The sequence below is a fragment of the Phycodurus eques genome, chromosome 2 (genome assembly GCF_024500275.1).
Source record: "Phycodurus eques isolate BA_2022a chromosome 2, UOR_Pequ_1.1, whole genome shotgun sequence".
Classification (NCBI taxonomy): domain Eukaryota; kingdom Metazoa; phylum Chordata; class Actinopteri; order Syngnathiformes; family Syngnathidae; genus Phycodurus; species Phycodurus eques.
The window spans coordinates 37,476,242-37,489,596 of NC_084526.1; the positions used below are offsets into that span (position 1 = coordinate 37,476,242).

General features: G+C 40.6%; 1 protein-coding gene across 2 annotated transcripts; it reads right to left on the bottom strand.

Moving 5' to 3' along the window:
* Positions 1-2,830: 2,830 nt before the first annotated feature.
* Positions 2,831-11,139, bottom strand: mthfs (5,10-methenyltetrahydrofolate synthetase (5-formyltetrahydrofolate cyclo-ligase)). 2 transcript variants are annotated; one of them, XM_061703202.1, is made up of 3 exons: positions 10,881-11,139; positions 10,072-10,336; positions 2,831-3,029 (listed from the first exon to the last, which is right to left on the bottom strand). In XM_061703202.1, exons 1-3 carry the CDS (start codon positions 10,989-10,991, stop codon positions 2,902-2,904), a joined length of 504 nt encoding a protein of 167 aa, XP_061559186.1. In that variant the 5' UTR covers positions 10,992-11,139; the 3' UTR covers positions 2,831-2,901. The 2 variants fall into 2 exon arrangements, with proteins under 2 accessions (XP_061559186.1, XP_061559179.1); XM_061703195.1 differs by lacking the exon at positions 2,831-3,029 and adding an exon at positions 8,323-9,615.
* Positions 11,140-13,355: the final 2,216 nt, after the last annotated feature.

Here is a 13,355-nt window from a genome sequence, read left to right on the forward strand (position 1 = left end):
CACAGCTGCACACAAAATGCTGTACACTAAGGGTATCAACAAATCAAACATAAAAATAAAGTTAAACATAGGACAAATTAAAGCAATAGATTAACAGCAATGTTGGATTACTGTTCAGAGCAATGGGCCTTGTGGAAGAGAGATGAAGAAAATAGGACAGGCAGCAGAGTCTCAACTTTATTTATAGAGCACTTTAAAACAACCACAGCTGCACACAAAATGCTGTACACTAAGGGTATCAACAAATCAAACATACAAATAAAGTTAAACATAGGACAAATTAAAGCAATAGATTAACAGCAATGTTGGATTACTGTTTTGAAGTGTTGTGAAAGAAGAGACTTTAGCCAGCTGCCTAAGATATGCACATAAAACAGGACCAATTTGCCGATCCAATTTAAAATTACTATGCAGTTTAAAACCCAAGTTCAAAACTTTCAGCTTTCAATAATAATTCATTTATAAAGTACGTCAGGCGGCCAAAGACAACAGGGGGGATTTACAAGGGCCATTTCGACTAAAAACCATAATTTCTGGTATCGCTAAATCATTATCGTTAAAATTAAAAAACTTGAATGCCATCCAGGCTTTAATGTCCACAAGACACAACAAAATTGGTCCTAAGGAGAATGGATCTTTTAGTGTGACATGAATCTGACTGTCATCGATCGGCATAGCAATGAAAAGAAATCCCATGCTTTTTCAGGATGGAACCCAGTGGCAGCAAATAGAAGGAAACAGAAGGGGCCCAAAAATGTAACCCTGTGGAGCACCATAAGACAGTGTGGCAGATGGGGACTCCGAGGAACCACATCTTACACACAGCTTTCTGCCTACTCTTAAACACTCAAAAGAGTGCTACCATTAATGCCCACCAGGTGCGACAAACAAGCCAACAGAAACCGCAGGTTGCAGTCAGGTCCAGCAGAACAAGACACACATAGTCTCCCAAGTAATTAGCCACAAAGATGTCATTAAAATCTCAAAGGGTTGACTCTGTGCTAGTCCTCCATGATATTATGTTCACCTAGAAACGACAAGGATTTTTTTTTTTCATAAAAGTCATTTTAGAAATGGGTATAAAATTTGCTAACACACCAAGATGGAAACCAGGTTTGTTTAGCAGGGGTTGCACCACAGCATGTTTAAAATTTGGGGGGGTACTACACCAGAAGACAGACTGCTGTTTATAATGGCTAGAACAGACTGCCCGATACTCGGGAGGACTTCCTTAAAGGAGATATGTTCGTATTTCACTAACAAGTTTTGTAGTTTTTGCTCAAGAAAATGAAAACTGGCAGTCATTTCCAATAATACCAATAAATTTTGGAGCAATGGGTAAATAACTATATTTGTGTATATATATCCCACATGTCTTGGTGTGATCTAGAGGCAGAATAGCTAAATTCAGGCCAAATTCACTGGTGTGGAAAAAATTCACTGGTGTGGAAAAAAGGAATGTACGATACTATAAAGTGGGAGTCCATTCATCCATCCATTTTCTGAGCCGCTTATCCTCACAAGGGTCGCGGGAGTGCTGGAGCCTATCCCAGCCATCATCGGGCAGGAGGCGGGGTACACCCTGAACTGGTTGCCAGCCAATCGCAGGGCACATAGAAACAAACAACCATTTGCACTCACATTCACACCTACAGGCAATTTAGAGTCTTCACTTAACCTACCATGCATGTTTTTGGGATGTGGGAAGAAGCCGGAGTGCCCGGAGAAAACCCACAGAGAACATGCAAACTCCACACAAGCGGATTGAACCCCGGTCCTCAGAACTGTGAGGCAGACGCTCTAACCAGTCGGTCACCGTGCTGCCTAAAGTGGGAGTCATTAGTCATATTTTATACATTGTCGCTGTCGGGTGGAATTCCCCCACATCGGATTTTGGCGAGACTACCCGATACTCGGGAGGACTTCCTTAAAGGGGGTATGTCCATATTTCACTAACAAATTGATCCCAAAAGAACGACTGGACACTGCATATCATTAACTCATTTTATATATCGTAGCTGTCGGGTGGAATCCCCTCACCTCCAAAATGACAACTTTTCAGGAAATAGAACAAAGTATAACTTGAGTTTCCAAACAACGCCCCTGTTCAAGTTGGTATACCACTACTATGCCTTGCAATCCTTGCAAGCCTCAGGCATGCATGAACCCAAGAAACGTGGCGGAATATCCCAAAACTGTCACCAGTCATCACCAAAATTTACGTGGACTTTTCTACTCATGGCAGCTTCAACCTCTGAAAATATTAAAACAATCGGCCCAATATTTTAGATTTTATGGACGTTCCGCGTGTTCCTTTTCTCAAATGATCATCTATGGAGAGAAAAATGCTTTGGGAGCGAGATATAGTTGGGCGAATATTTCATATTCGCCTGACATTCAGTTGTCACACGCTTATACCCGGCCTCATAACTACATTTTCGACTACATACTATATATATATATATATATATATATATATATATATGCTGTAGTATGTGGAGGACAATTTTGGAAACTGCTTACTACAGGTCAAACTTGGCTGATACCTTGCTTTTGGTTAAACTGTGCAATTTATTATCAGAAATATTTACCAAAAATCAATAAAAACACTTTTTCTTATTTTGATCACTGTTATAATTGGGAATAGGAGTCCACTATTTACTACAGGTCAAATTTTACAGCTATCTTGCATTTTAGTTAAACTGTGTGCAATTAATTGTCAAAAATATTCACCAAGAATCAATTTTTCTCATTCGGATTGCTGTAGTAGGTGTCAATGCACGCCCACTGCTTACTAACTACAGGTCAAACTTATTTTCCATTGTAGAGAAACATTTACAATATTTATCCATCCATCCATTTTTTACCACTTATCCGGGTCGGGTCGCAGGGGCAGTAGCTTTAGCAGGGACGCCCAGACTTCCGCAGTAGCTTTAGCAGGGACGCCCAGACTTCCCTCTCCCCAGCCACTTCATCCAGCTCTTCCGGGGGGATCCCGAGGCGTTCCAGTGAGGACATGCTATAACTAACTAAGAGAACAAGGTCAGAGAGGACAGAAAAGGGCAGGACAGGATGTGAGAAAATGAACAAGGCATTGCTATGGACGAGTGGTGCGGTGGGATTCTTTTTTTAGTGTCGAAACACCTGTAAGAACCTGTGAGTTGATATGTTAGTACAACCAGTGTTGTTGTTAGTCATCCCAGCACAAGTAATTAAAGTCCATTGTGTGTCTATCGAACATATTAGTAAATGAACACCATACCACATGTATGTTAGTCAAGTTGTGTACGGAGTTGTGGAGCCGGCACATCAAGGGTGAGGGTTGGGTCAGTGAGCCCGTCCAGCAGGGGACCCAACAAGGGGGACACCACCGACCCCCCTGGACCCAGGGAGGTCCCGAGCCCATTCCGAAGCGCCCCGACCAATTGTGTTCACTGGTTGTGAGCGAGAGGAAGGCGGGGCCCAGAGAGGTGGGGGGCAGACCCAAGCCACTCCACGACCCGACAACCGGAGGGCGGGGGCGCAGGCCCCAGGGGTCAAGTCAAGAGAAATTGCAAAACCCACGACCTACCCTATCACCATGGTTACCAGGTCCCCGACTGGCAACCATTACCCCTGTACCATGATTGTGTGTGTTGGGGTGCAGTGCATTAAAATTGGAGAAACTGGTGGGGGTGAGGCGAGACAGTCACAGGGCAATAATGACCCACAACCGTCACCCCCACCCAGGTCAACCAGCTCCCCAAAGGATGTGCGAATGTACAGTTATGTGGTGCATTAAAAATCCGCAGGAGAAAGGCATGGCGGTTTTGGTGAATATTTTTGACAATTATTGCTTTTTGGTGAATATTTCTTACAATTAATTGCACACAGTTTAACCAAAATGAAAGATATCAGCAAAGTTTCACCTGTTGTAAGTAGCGACCTTGCATTGACACATACTACACTAATCGGAATAAGAAAATGTGTTTTTTATTTAATTTTGGTGAATATTTATGACAATTAATTGCACACAGTTTAACCAAAATGCAAGTTATCCGCATAATTTGACCTGTAGTAAGTAGTGGACTCCCATTGCCAACTACTAGAGCAATCAGAATGAGAAAAAGTGTTTTCATTAATTTTTAGTGAATAGTTTTACTAATTAATTGCACACACCCTGGCGAATGTCAGGCGAATATCAAACGTCCGGCTAACGTACAGGAAGCTATTGCACATTTCAATTGATGATTCTGTGCAATGAGGAGGGTTAAGAACAGAGTTGATAGTTTTGAAAAATATACATGGGTTATGACAGTTAGCCTGAATAAGGTTTGACAGGTGTTCCCTTTTGCCCTCTTTAACGGCTAAAGAAATAAAACCAGTCTCAGTGAAGCTCATCTTAGTACTGTCCTTGTGTTTTACTCCTATGTGAGGCAGATGGAAAGCTGCAGTGGATACACTAGCGGTTTGGTAGGTAGGTTTTGATGCTTTGGGTTGATGAGAATAACAGCAGGTTCCGATTCCTGCTGCCACTGCCATTGTGGCCACAATCATACATGAGACATGTTTTCTGTTGAATATAGTTTTTTTTTTTGTTTTTTTTTTCCATTTTAGAAATCAGCTAATTCTTGGATTTCATGTACGGAAGCTTTGACGCTTAAATAAATTAAAGTGCATTTATTTAAGGGAAATACAGAGCCTGTGGCTCATACACACACTGCCAAAAAAATTCATACGCACACACCATTCATCGTTATAACCAGGCATACCACAGTGGCGATTGTAAGATAAAACAGACGCATGGCTTGGCTTTCGAACAGTTGCATGCGGCAAGTGTGGGAACTTCTACATGAGAGCAGTCTTTATTTTCGGGTTGAGTCTCTCTCGAACACCAGCTGGACTGACTGACCTTTCCTTTAGGGCAAATTGTGCGCCTGTGATGTAAAAACACGTTTTTTTAGCGTGGACAATGAATTCTTGCACATTACTATGGATGTGCCAAATGTTTGGCCACGTTCAAGGGCAGTCCGCTCATCTCAATTGACAGGATGTCATATGACCATATGCAAACGTTTTTCGAAATATAAGCATTGTAAAAACAAACAAGCAAAAATATATTTTTGCTTTGACTTGTGAGCATAAAATTTAGATTACTAAACATAAAAAAGTACATCGTGCATTTAAAACAACCTCATAAATTTGCTTTAAATTCTGCTCGTTTAATCCTAATTTATAATGCGAAATGCCATAGAACAGCTAATGAATAGCGTTTGTGGCTGTGTTATACCGCTTTAAGCGACGGATGTTTGAACACAACCAGTGCAACAACATATGTAGACAGACAATATGACAATATTCACGGGCATAATAAGAATAAATCAGACCCCTATGGAGAGCAGGCATTTTTCATCCCTGGAATTACAAGGGACAGAAAGTTGGTCAAAGAAATATGGCACAAAAAAGTAGAACTACAAACTTAGTAAGGATAAAATGTGAATTTATCAAACCATTGTCTCCAGTTATCTCTGCGAGACGAGCTCTTTTCAATATCAGGTCCTTTGGTAATAAATCAATGTTTGACATCATTACAACCTATAATCTGGACGTTTTGTTACTAACTGAAACGTGGTTAACAGACAGTAGCTGTAACACCATTTTAAATGAGGCAACACCAACAAATTTTAATTTTATGAACAAGTGTCAAATAGGGAAAAAAGAAGCTGGCATTGCTGTTATTTTTAGATCATTATTTCAGTGTAAAGAAATTATACTGGGTGATTGTAGCTCTTTTGAATATCTGTTTTTTTAGTTAAATGTGACCCAAAGGTTAATGTTTAAATAATTTATAGGCCTCCAAGATACAACAGAAAATTTATGGAGGACTTCTCAGAAGGCGGCACGGTGGCCGACTGGTTAGAGCGTCAGCCTCACAGTTTTGAGGACCTGGGTTCAATCCCCGGCCCCGCCTGTGTGGAGTTTGCATGTTCTCCCCGTGCCTGCGTGGGTTTTCTCCGGGCACTCCGGTTTCCTCCCACATCCCAAAAACATGCATTAATTGGAGACTCTAAATTGCCCGTAGGCATGACTGTGAGTGCGAATGGTTGTTTGTTTCTATGTGCCCTGCGATTGGCTGGCAACCAGTTCAGGGTGTACCCCGCCTCCTGCCCGATGACAGCTGGGATAGGCTCCAGCACGCCCGCGACCCTAGTGAGGAGAAGCGGCTCAGAAAATGGATGGATGGACTTCTCAGAACTGCTGTCAGTTATTTGTACTGACTACAACTATTTTGTCATAACGGGAGACTTTAACATTCATGTTGACAATAACATGTAAAAAAAAAAATCTAAAGAACTCTCAGCTATACTAGACACATTTGACCTCTCTCAACATATTAAGAGTCCAACCCACACTCAAGGTCACATCTTAGACCTGGTCATCTCTAAGGATGTTGAAATTCTATCAGTTGACATTAAGGATATGGCTATTTCTGACCATTTTTGTTTATGGAGACTATAGCTGTGCCGCAAACTGTGATTGCTGAGACAGTTGATGAACTTTTAGATAATTTCACCTGGAAAATCTCAAATGTCATGAATGCTGTCGCTCCTATTAAAGCTAAGATATTCTAGAACACCGTGGAGGAGCACAATGATGGTAAAGAGCTCTAAATCAAAGTGTAGGAAAGCAGAACGTAAGTGCAGAAAAACTAAACTCCAAATTGACTATGACCTCTACAGACAAAGTCTTTGTAATTTTAACCAAGAGTTGGTCAGGGCTAGACAGCAACACTTTTCTGAAATCATCAGTAAGAACTTCAACAATACTCGCACTCTGTTTGCTGTGGTGGACAAGCAATAAAGAAAAGAGGATTTCTGCTCGTAAATACCTGGACTCCCTCTCTTTAAAAACCAAAGACCAAGTCCGAAACCTTGGTGTTCTGCTAGATTCTGACCTGACTTTCAAGAGTCATATCAAATTAATGACTAAAACTGCCTTCTACCATCTGAAGAACATAAACAGAGTGAAGGCTTGCATGTGTCAAACAGACCAGGAAAAGCTCATCCATGCTTTTATCTCAAGTAGACTTGACTATTGTAATGGTCTTCTGACTGGACTCCCCAAAAAGAGCATTAAACAGCTGCAGCTCATTCAGAATGCTGCCCCTCCGGTTCTGACCAGAACAAAGAGGTCAGAACATATTGCTCCAATTCTAAAGTCTTTACACTGGCTTCCAGTCAGCTTTAGAATAGATTTTAATCACTAAATGGTTTAATTCCTGAATACATGAAAGAAATGCTTATGGTATATGAACCTAGTAGAGCTCTGAGATCGACAGACTCAGGTCAAATAGTGGAGGACAGAGTCCAAAGCAAACATGGTGAAGCAGCATTTAGTTGTTATGCTGCACACAAATGGAATAAGTTGCCAACAGAAGTGACGTCAGCCCCAAGTGTGAATGTTTTTAAATCCAGGTTAAAAACTCTTCTTTATTCTCATGCTTTTTATAGCATTACACTTCTAAATGATATTCTTGCACTGTACGCTGTTTTAATTGTACTTTTATTTTGTTTTTGTTTCTTCTTTTTTAAATGTTTGTTTGTTTCTTTGTTTTTAAATGCTTTTAATCATGTAAAGCACATTGAGTTTCCTTGTGTATGAAATGTGCTATATAAATAAATGTGCTTTACTTTGCTTTAGTTGTGAAACTCTTCTTCGATTGTGTTTGTATGAGTGTATATACTTCCCCCAAGGCTGCCAAGTCACTCACACCAGAAGCCGACACAAAGAAATAATCATGATGCACAAACTGTTTAATTCTTTAGATTCTATTTAATCATGTTTTATAAAGTACAATATTATAAAGTGTTATTTTCCTTTATAAAAGAACCATTAATACATTTTTGGTTGTTGTTTTTTTGGGGGGGAAAGCTGGATATTAAGATATCATTTCACCAGGCATCTTAGAAAGCTATGGGAAATTTTAATTATTCATTTAAAAACAAAAGATAATAAAATAATATAAAGTCAACTCATAATGAATTGCTTCAAATATTTGCTGGGATAGGGAATGTTTGTCAGCCATTATTACAATATAATAGTCATCCAGCTCTCTCTAGTGGTCAACGTGTAGACCCATTAAAGCACACTATGTTAAAAAATATTTGGCATATGCTGTTTTTGTTTATTTTCCGCAATTGTCATTGTGATTTAAACAACAACAACAAAAATTAGATAGGCTTCTATAAGATTCAGGATTTTATTGAACCAAAATTCAGTTACAAATTATAAAATACAATCGTTTAAACAAAATTGCAAAGAACTTTGAAACAATTAGTCCCATTTCTTTCACATATATTCAACCCACAAACTATTTATTTAACATTTATTCAACATACAAAATAATTTGGAACAAAATATAGAGTGTGAGAAAGTATATTTCAAATGTTGTTCAGCCATAAAATCAAGCACCATTCTACAGACTATGACATAACTTTGGTTCCATACATGTTTTTCTTTGTTTTTGGTTGCAGTCTTCTCTCATACTGCAGGTTAGGCAGTTAGCAAGTTTCACGTTTCACAGTGAAACTGCAACATGATTCATGGGGGAACTAGATGACATAATTTCTACACTGTACCAAAATAAACAAAAACGGGACTTCATTAACAAAAAGATCATGTCCCATTATGCACATGGCGGTGGATGGGCCTGTCTCAATTTATGGTGTGTAACAAATAAGAGTTGTTTTCAAAAATATTCCACTCCATTGATGCTTTGAAATCCATATACACCACAAGCAAAGACTGAAACAGAAGTTTTGTTTTATTTTTTTTCATTTTTTTTACTACTGAAGCAGCTGAGCTCATTGAGCTGGCTGCTGGTTCATTAAACTTTTCCAGATGTTTCCACCTCCTCCAACTCAGCTCAGATTACTGCTGAATATTTACCCATGTCACCTTGGGAGGGGCGACTGTTGGACATAAATATTCTGAGGGTCAGTTCACTTGGTACACAATGCATATGTCAAAACTATCCAATCAGATTACACATCTACATACTAAGATACAAATTACGAACCGTTTAGGTTTGGAATGGTTTCACAATGTAAAAAAAAATAATTGTAGTTTCTTTGTAACCGTATGCATTTGAGAGTCTGAAACCAGATTACACAGTCAAAAATGAGAACAAGAAACAGGTTTTAGATCCCGATTGCCCCGTTCGATTTAACTTCACAAATGTGTGAGTGATACGCAGGGAATACATGTCATGCAAGTCTGACTCAACCGGCATGAATAGCCAGAAAATAGTTCATACTATCGCAAAGACAGAGCCAGACAACAAACACACGCGTGAAACGGCAAGTGTAAATACTGTTGCAGTTCTAAGCAGCGTAAATAACAAATATGTTTACTGTTCATCTTCATAAAGGACTTCATCAATGAGCACGTCATTGTCGTCAACAGGGATGTCCTGACACAGTTGCTCTTTGTAGGCCAAAGCGATAGTGTAGGGCTTCCCTTTGGGGTGCCGGAAGCAGCGCTCCAGATAGGTGTCATAGAAACCTTTTCCCCTACCCAAACGCTTCCCTGACAGGTCAAAGCCAAGGCCTGGCATCAAGATGAGATCCAGACCTCCTAGAAAATGTTAGTTGAAAATGAGATATCACCATTTGATTCCAAAGGGGAAAAAAATATATTGAAAAATGCAAGACTGGTAAGGCAGCTGGGGCCCAAGTTTTTTTTGGGAAACAATTCAAACCTCCTTCCAGTTTGGTTTTTGTTTTCTTTGTCTGAGAGAGGTACCTGTTGAAATTCGGGAGTACATACGTTCTAGTTATAAATTGTTGACGCTTCTGTGGCGTTCATATCAATCAAAGCATGACCATTATGAATGTTTTTTTTTGTGAATGGAGTCAGACAGGTTCTAATATGGACTTGTGGTTACTTTATTATGGAGCTAATAGTCAAATTGTATTGTGTAGTATGGAATGGAGCTCTTTTTAAATGATTTATTTTTGAATAATATTTCCATTTCAAAATCCAGAGGTAAAAAAAAAAAACTAAATTAACAATTTGCAGGCAAGTGTCTACCTGCAGACAATGCTTCCTCTCTGCTCTTGTCATCTTCAGCTGGCTGTAAGATATTCCAAGATGTCTTGGGTAGCGTGGTCATGTCCTGCATACTATTGAGCTTCAGCATGTCCATGTGGTTACTGCTCTGGTCATATCTGGGGATGAAGCAGCTTTTACCCACTTTAAACACATCTTTGATGATTTCCTCCGTGTGCACTTCATCATCCATGCTGAGAAACACTGCAATTCGTTGACAAGACACATACTTTGGGTGTCTGATGAGCTGCAAGAAAGAAAGAGTGCAAGACAATTAGTCTCCAACAAATTGGCCATGGGTACTGTCAGTGTGCAAGGTCATGTCTCCAGAGTCCCTGTCACACAATGCCCCCCCAAAATCAAACACAGGATTTAGCTATTGTGCTGTAAAAAAAAAAAAAAAGAAAAGAAAACAAACAAACAAAATCAAGAACTACCAATAGACATTTAATACTCTTACTTGTCATGTGCCTATTGAACAAAATCATTTAATACTGTATCTTGTACTTTCCCCTTGTATCCTTATCATCTGTACGGGTTTTATTGGCTGTCCTATATCTTTCAAGCCAGTGACTTTTGCAAGGTCATTCTTTGAAATATCTTGGGCAAGCAAGCTGCTAAATGCAATCGTGCAATATGTAATGTAACGCCAATACATCAGCATTATAAAGATATGTCTCGTTTTCGACAAACATTTACCTTACTTATGGCAGCGCCAGCGGTAAGCACTATATAAAAAAATAATAACTTTAAACTGTCTTTACATTAGTGTCATGGTTGCCTTTCCTTACCTTTTGGCAAACAATTAAAGATTGTCGCTCTTTCTCTTGTTCACTTAAGAGTGCAACCCGCCGCTTTATTTCTTTTCTAACTGCTTGTTTAGCTGCTCGCATAGCGGCCATTCTGTTTTTGTAGACGTCAGTACAAAGTCAACTTTGTCAACGCTTCGGCTGTCCGAAATGGAAGTCTGTTTAACTTTTCGTAAGCTTATTAAATATTAACTGTCAACACATGACAGTTGCGCCGCACCGTCATGCGTTCGAGTGGAGGAAGTGCGTGGACGCAATAGACAAATAAACATAGATGACTCATTTGACGACTACCTTACTGCTGCGATCGTGAGCGCGTTCGCCATATTGGATGTGGCCGATCTGCCCGTAACCTAATGCAAGTAAATGGACTGAACTACAAAAAAGCGCCTTTTTACAACCACCACCACTCACGCACACACGCACGACCGCCCACAAATTTGGAAGACAGATAACCACTATGAACAACGCATGTCACTGATGTCTGATAGTTATTATAATAGGTGTAGTAGTACATGGAGCTACTAATGCACCCCTATGGAGGGCACAAGCCAGTGCAAACTGTAGGCCGGTCCCAAGCCCGGATAAATGCAGATGGTTGCGTCAGGAAGGGCATCCGGCTTAAAACTTTGCCAAATAAATATGAACGTTCATCCAAAGAATTCCATACCGGATCGGTCGTGGCCCGGGTTAACAACGTCCGCCACCGACGCCGTCAACCTGCAGGGCGCCGGTGAAAATTCAGCTACTGTGGGTCAAAGTCGAAGAAAAAGAGGTGGAAAGCGGGTTCTTCGGCAGAAAGAGAAGAAAGCGCAGAGCCTAGAACTGAATGTGGGGACTTTGAATGTTGGGACTTTGACAGGAAAATTTGGGGAGTTGGTTGACATGATGATTAGGAGAAAGGTTGATATATTGTGTGTCCAGGAGACCAGGTGGAAAGGCAGTAAGGCTAGAAGTTTAGGGGCAGGGTTTAAATTATTTTACCATAGTGTAAATGGGAAGAGAAATGGAGTCGGGATTATTTTAAAAGAAGAGTTTTCTAAGAATGTATTGGAGGTGAAGAGTATCAGATGGAGTGATGAGGCTGAAACTGGAAATTGAGGGTGTTATGTATAATGTGATTAGTGGCTACGCCCCACAGGTAGGATGTGACCTAGAGGTGAAAGAGAAATTCTGGAAGGAGCTAGACGAAGTAGTTCTGAGCATGCCAGACACAGAGAGAGTCTTGATTGGTGCAAATTGTAATGGACATGTTGGTGAAGGAAATAGGGGTGATGAAGAAGTAATTGGTAAGTACGGCATCCAGGAAAGGAACTTGGAGGGACAGATGGTGGTAGACTTTGCAAAAAGAATGCAAATGGCGGCAGTGAACAATTTTTTCCAGAGGAGGCAGGAACATAGGGTGACCTACAAGAGCAGAGGTAGAAACATGCAGGTGGATTACATGTTGTGCAGACGATATAATCTGAAGGAGGTTACCGACTGTAAGGTAGTGATAGGGGAGAGTGTGGCTAGACAGCATAGGATGGTGGTGTGTAAAATGACTCTGGTGGTGGGGAGGAAGATTAGGAAGACAAAGGAAGAGCAGAGAACCATGTGGTGGAAGCTGAGACAGGGCGAGTGTTGTGCAGCTTTTCGGGAAGAGGTGAGACAGGCTCTCGGTGGACAGGAGGAGCTTCCAGAAGACTGGACCACTACAGCCAAGGTGATCAGAGAGACAGGCAGGAGAGTACTTGGTTATCTTCTGGCAGGAAAGGAGAGAAGGAGACTTGGTGGTGGAACCTCATAGTACAGGAAATCATACAAGGTAAAAGGTTAGCTAAGAAGAAGTGGGACACTCAGAGGACCAAGGAGAGGCGAAAGGAATACATTGAGATGCGACACAGGGCAAAGGTAGAGGTGGAAAAGGCCAAACAAGAGGCATAAGATGACATGTATGCCAGGTTGGAAACTATAGAATGATAAAAAGTTTGACACAGGCTGGACAGACAGAGGGATAGAGATGGGAAGGATGTGCAGCAGGTTAGGGTGATTAAGGATAGAGATGGAAATATGTTGACTGGTGCCAGTAGTGTGCTGGACAGATGGAAAGACTACTTTGAGGAGTTGATGAATGAGGAAAATGAGAGAGAAGGGAGAGTAGGCAAGTGTGGTGGACCAGGAAGTGGCAAAGATTAGTAAGGGGGAAGTTAGAAAGGCATTCAAGAGGATGAAAAATGAAAAGGCAGTTGGTCCTGATGACATTACTGTGTAGGTATGGAAGCATCTAAGACAGGTGGAGTTTTTTTTTTCAATAACCGCACTCTTACTTTAGTTCGGCTAAAGATCATTTATCTTTTTGAAGTGAACCCAAACTGATGTTTTTCAGTAGGGATGGCTGAGTATCGATACCAGGTATTGTATTGGGCCGATACTGGCCTTATTTCTAGGTATTAGGTACTCGTGAAGGCTGTCGAT

Coding starts and splice junctions, on each gene's coding strand:
- mthfs (XM_061703195.1), bottom strand. CDS start 10,991: ATGGCCGCTATGCGAGCAGCTAAACAAGCAGTTAGAAAAGAAATAAAG. Junction 10,337..10,880: donor CTTTAATTGTTTGCCAAAAG/GTAAGGAAAGGC, acceptor TCTTTCTTGCAG/CTCATCAGACACCCAAAGTA. Junction 9,616..10,071: donor AGAGGAAGCATTGTCTGCAG/GTAGACACTTGC, acceptor AACATTTTCTAG/GAGGTCTGGATCTCATCTTG.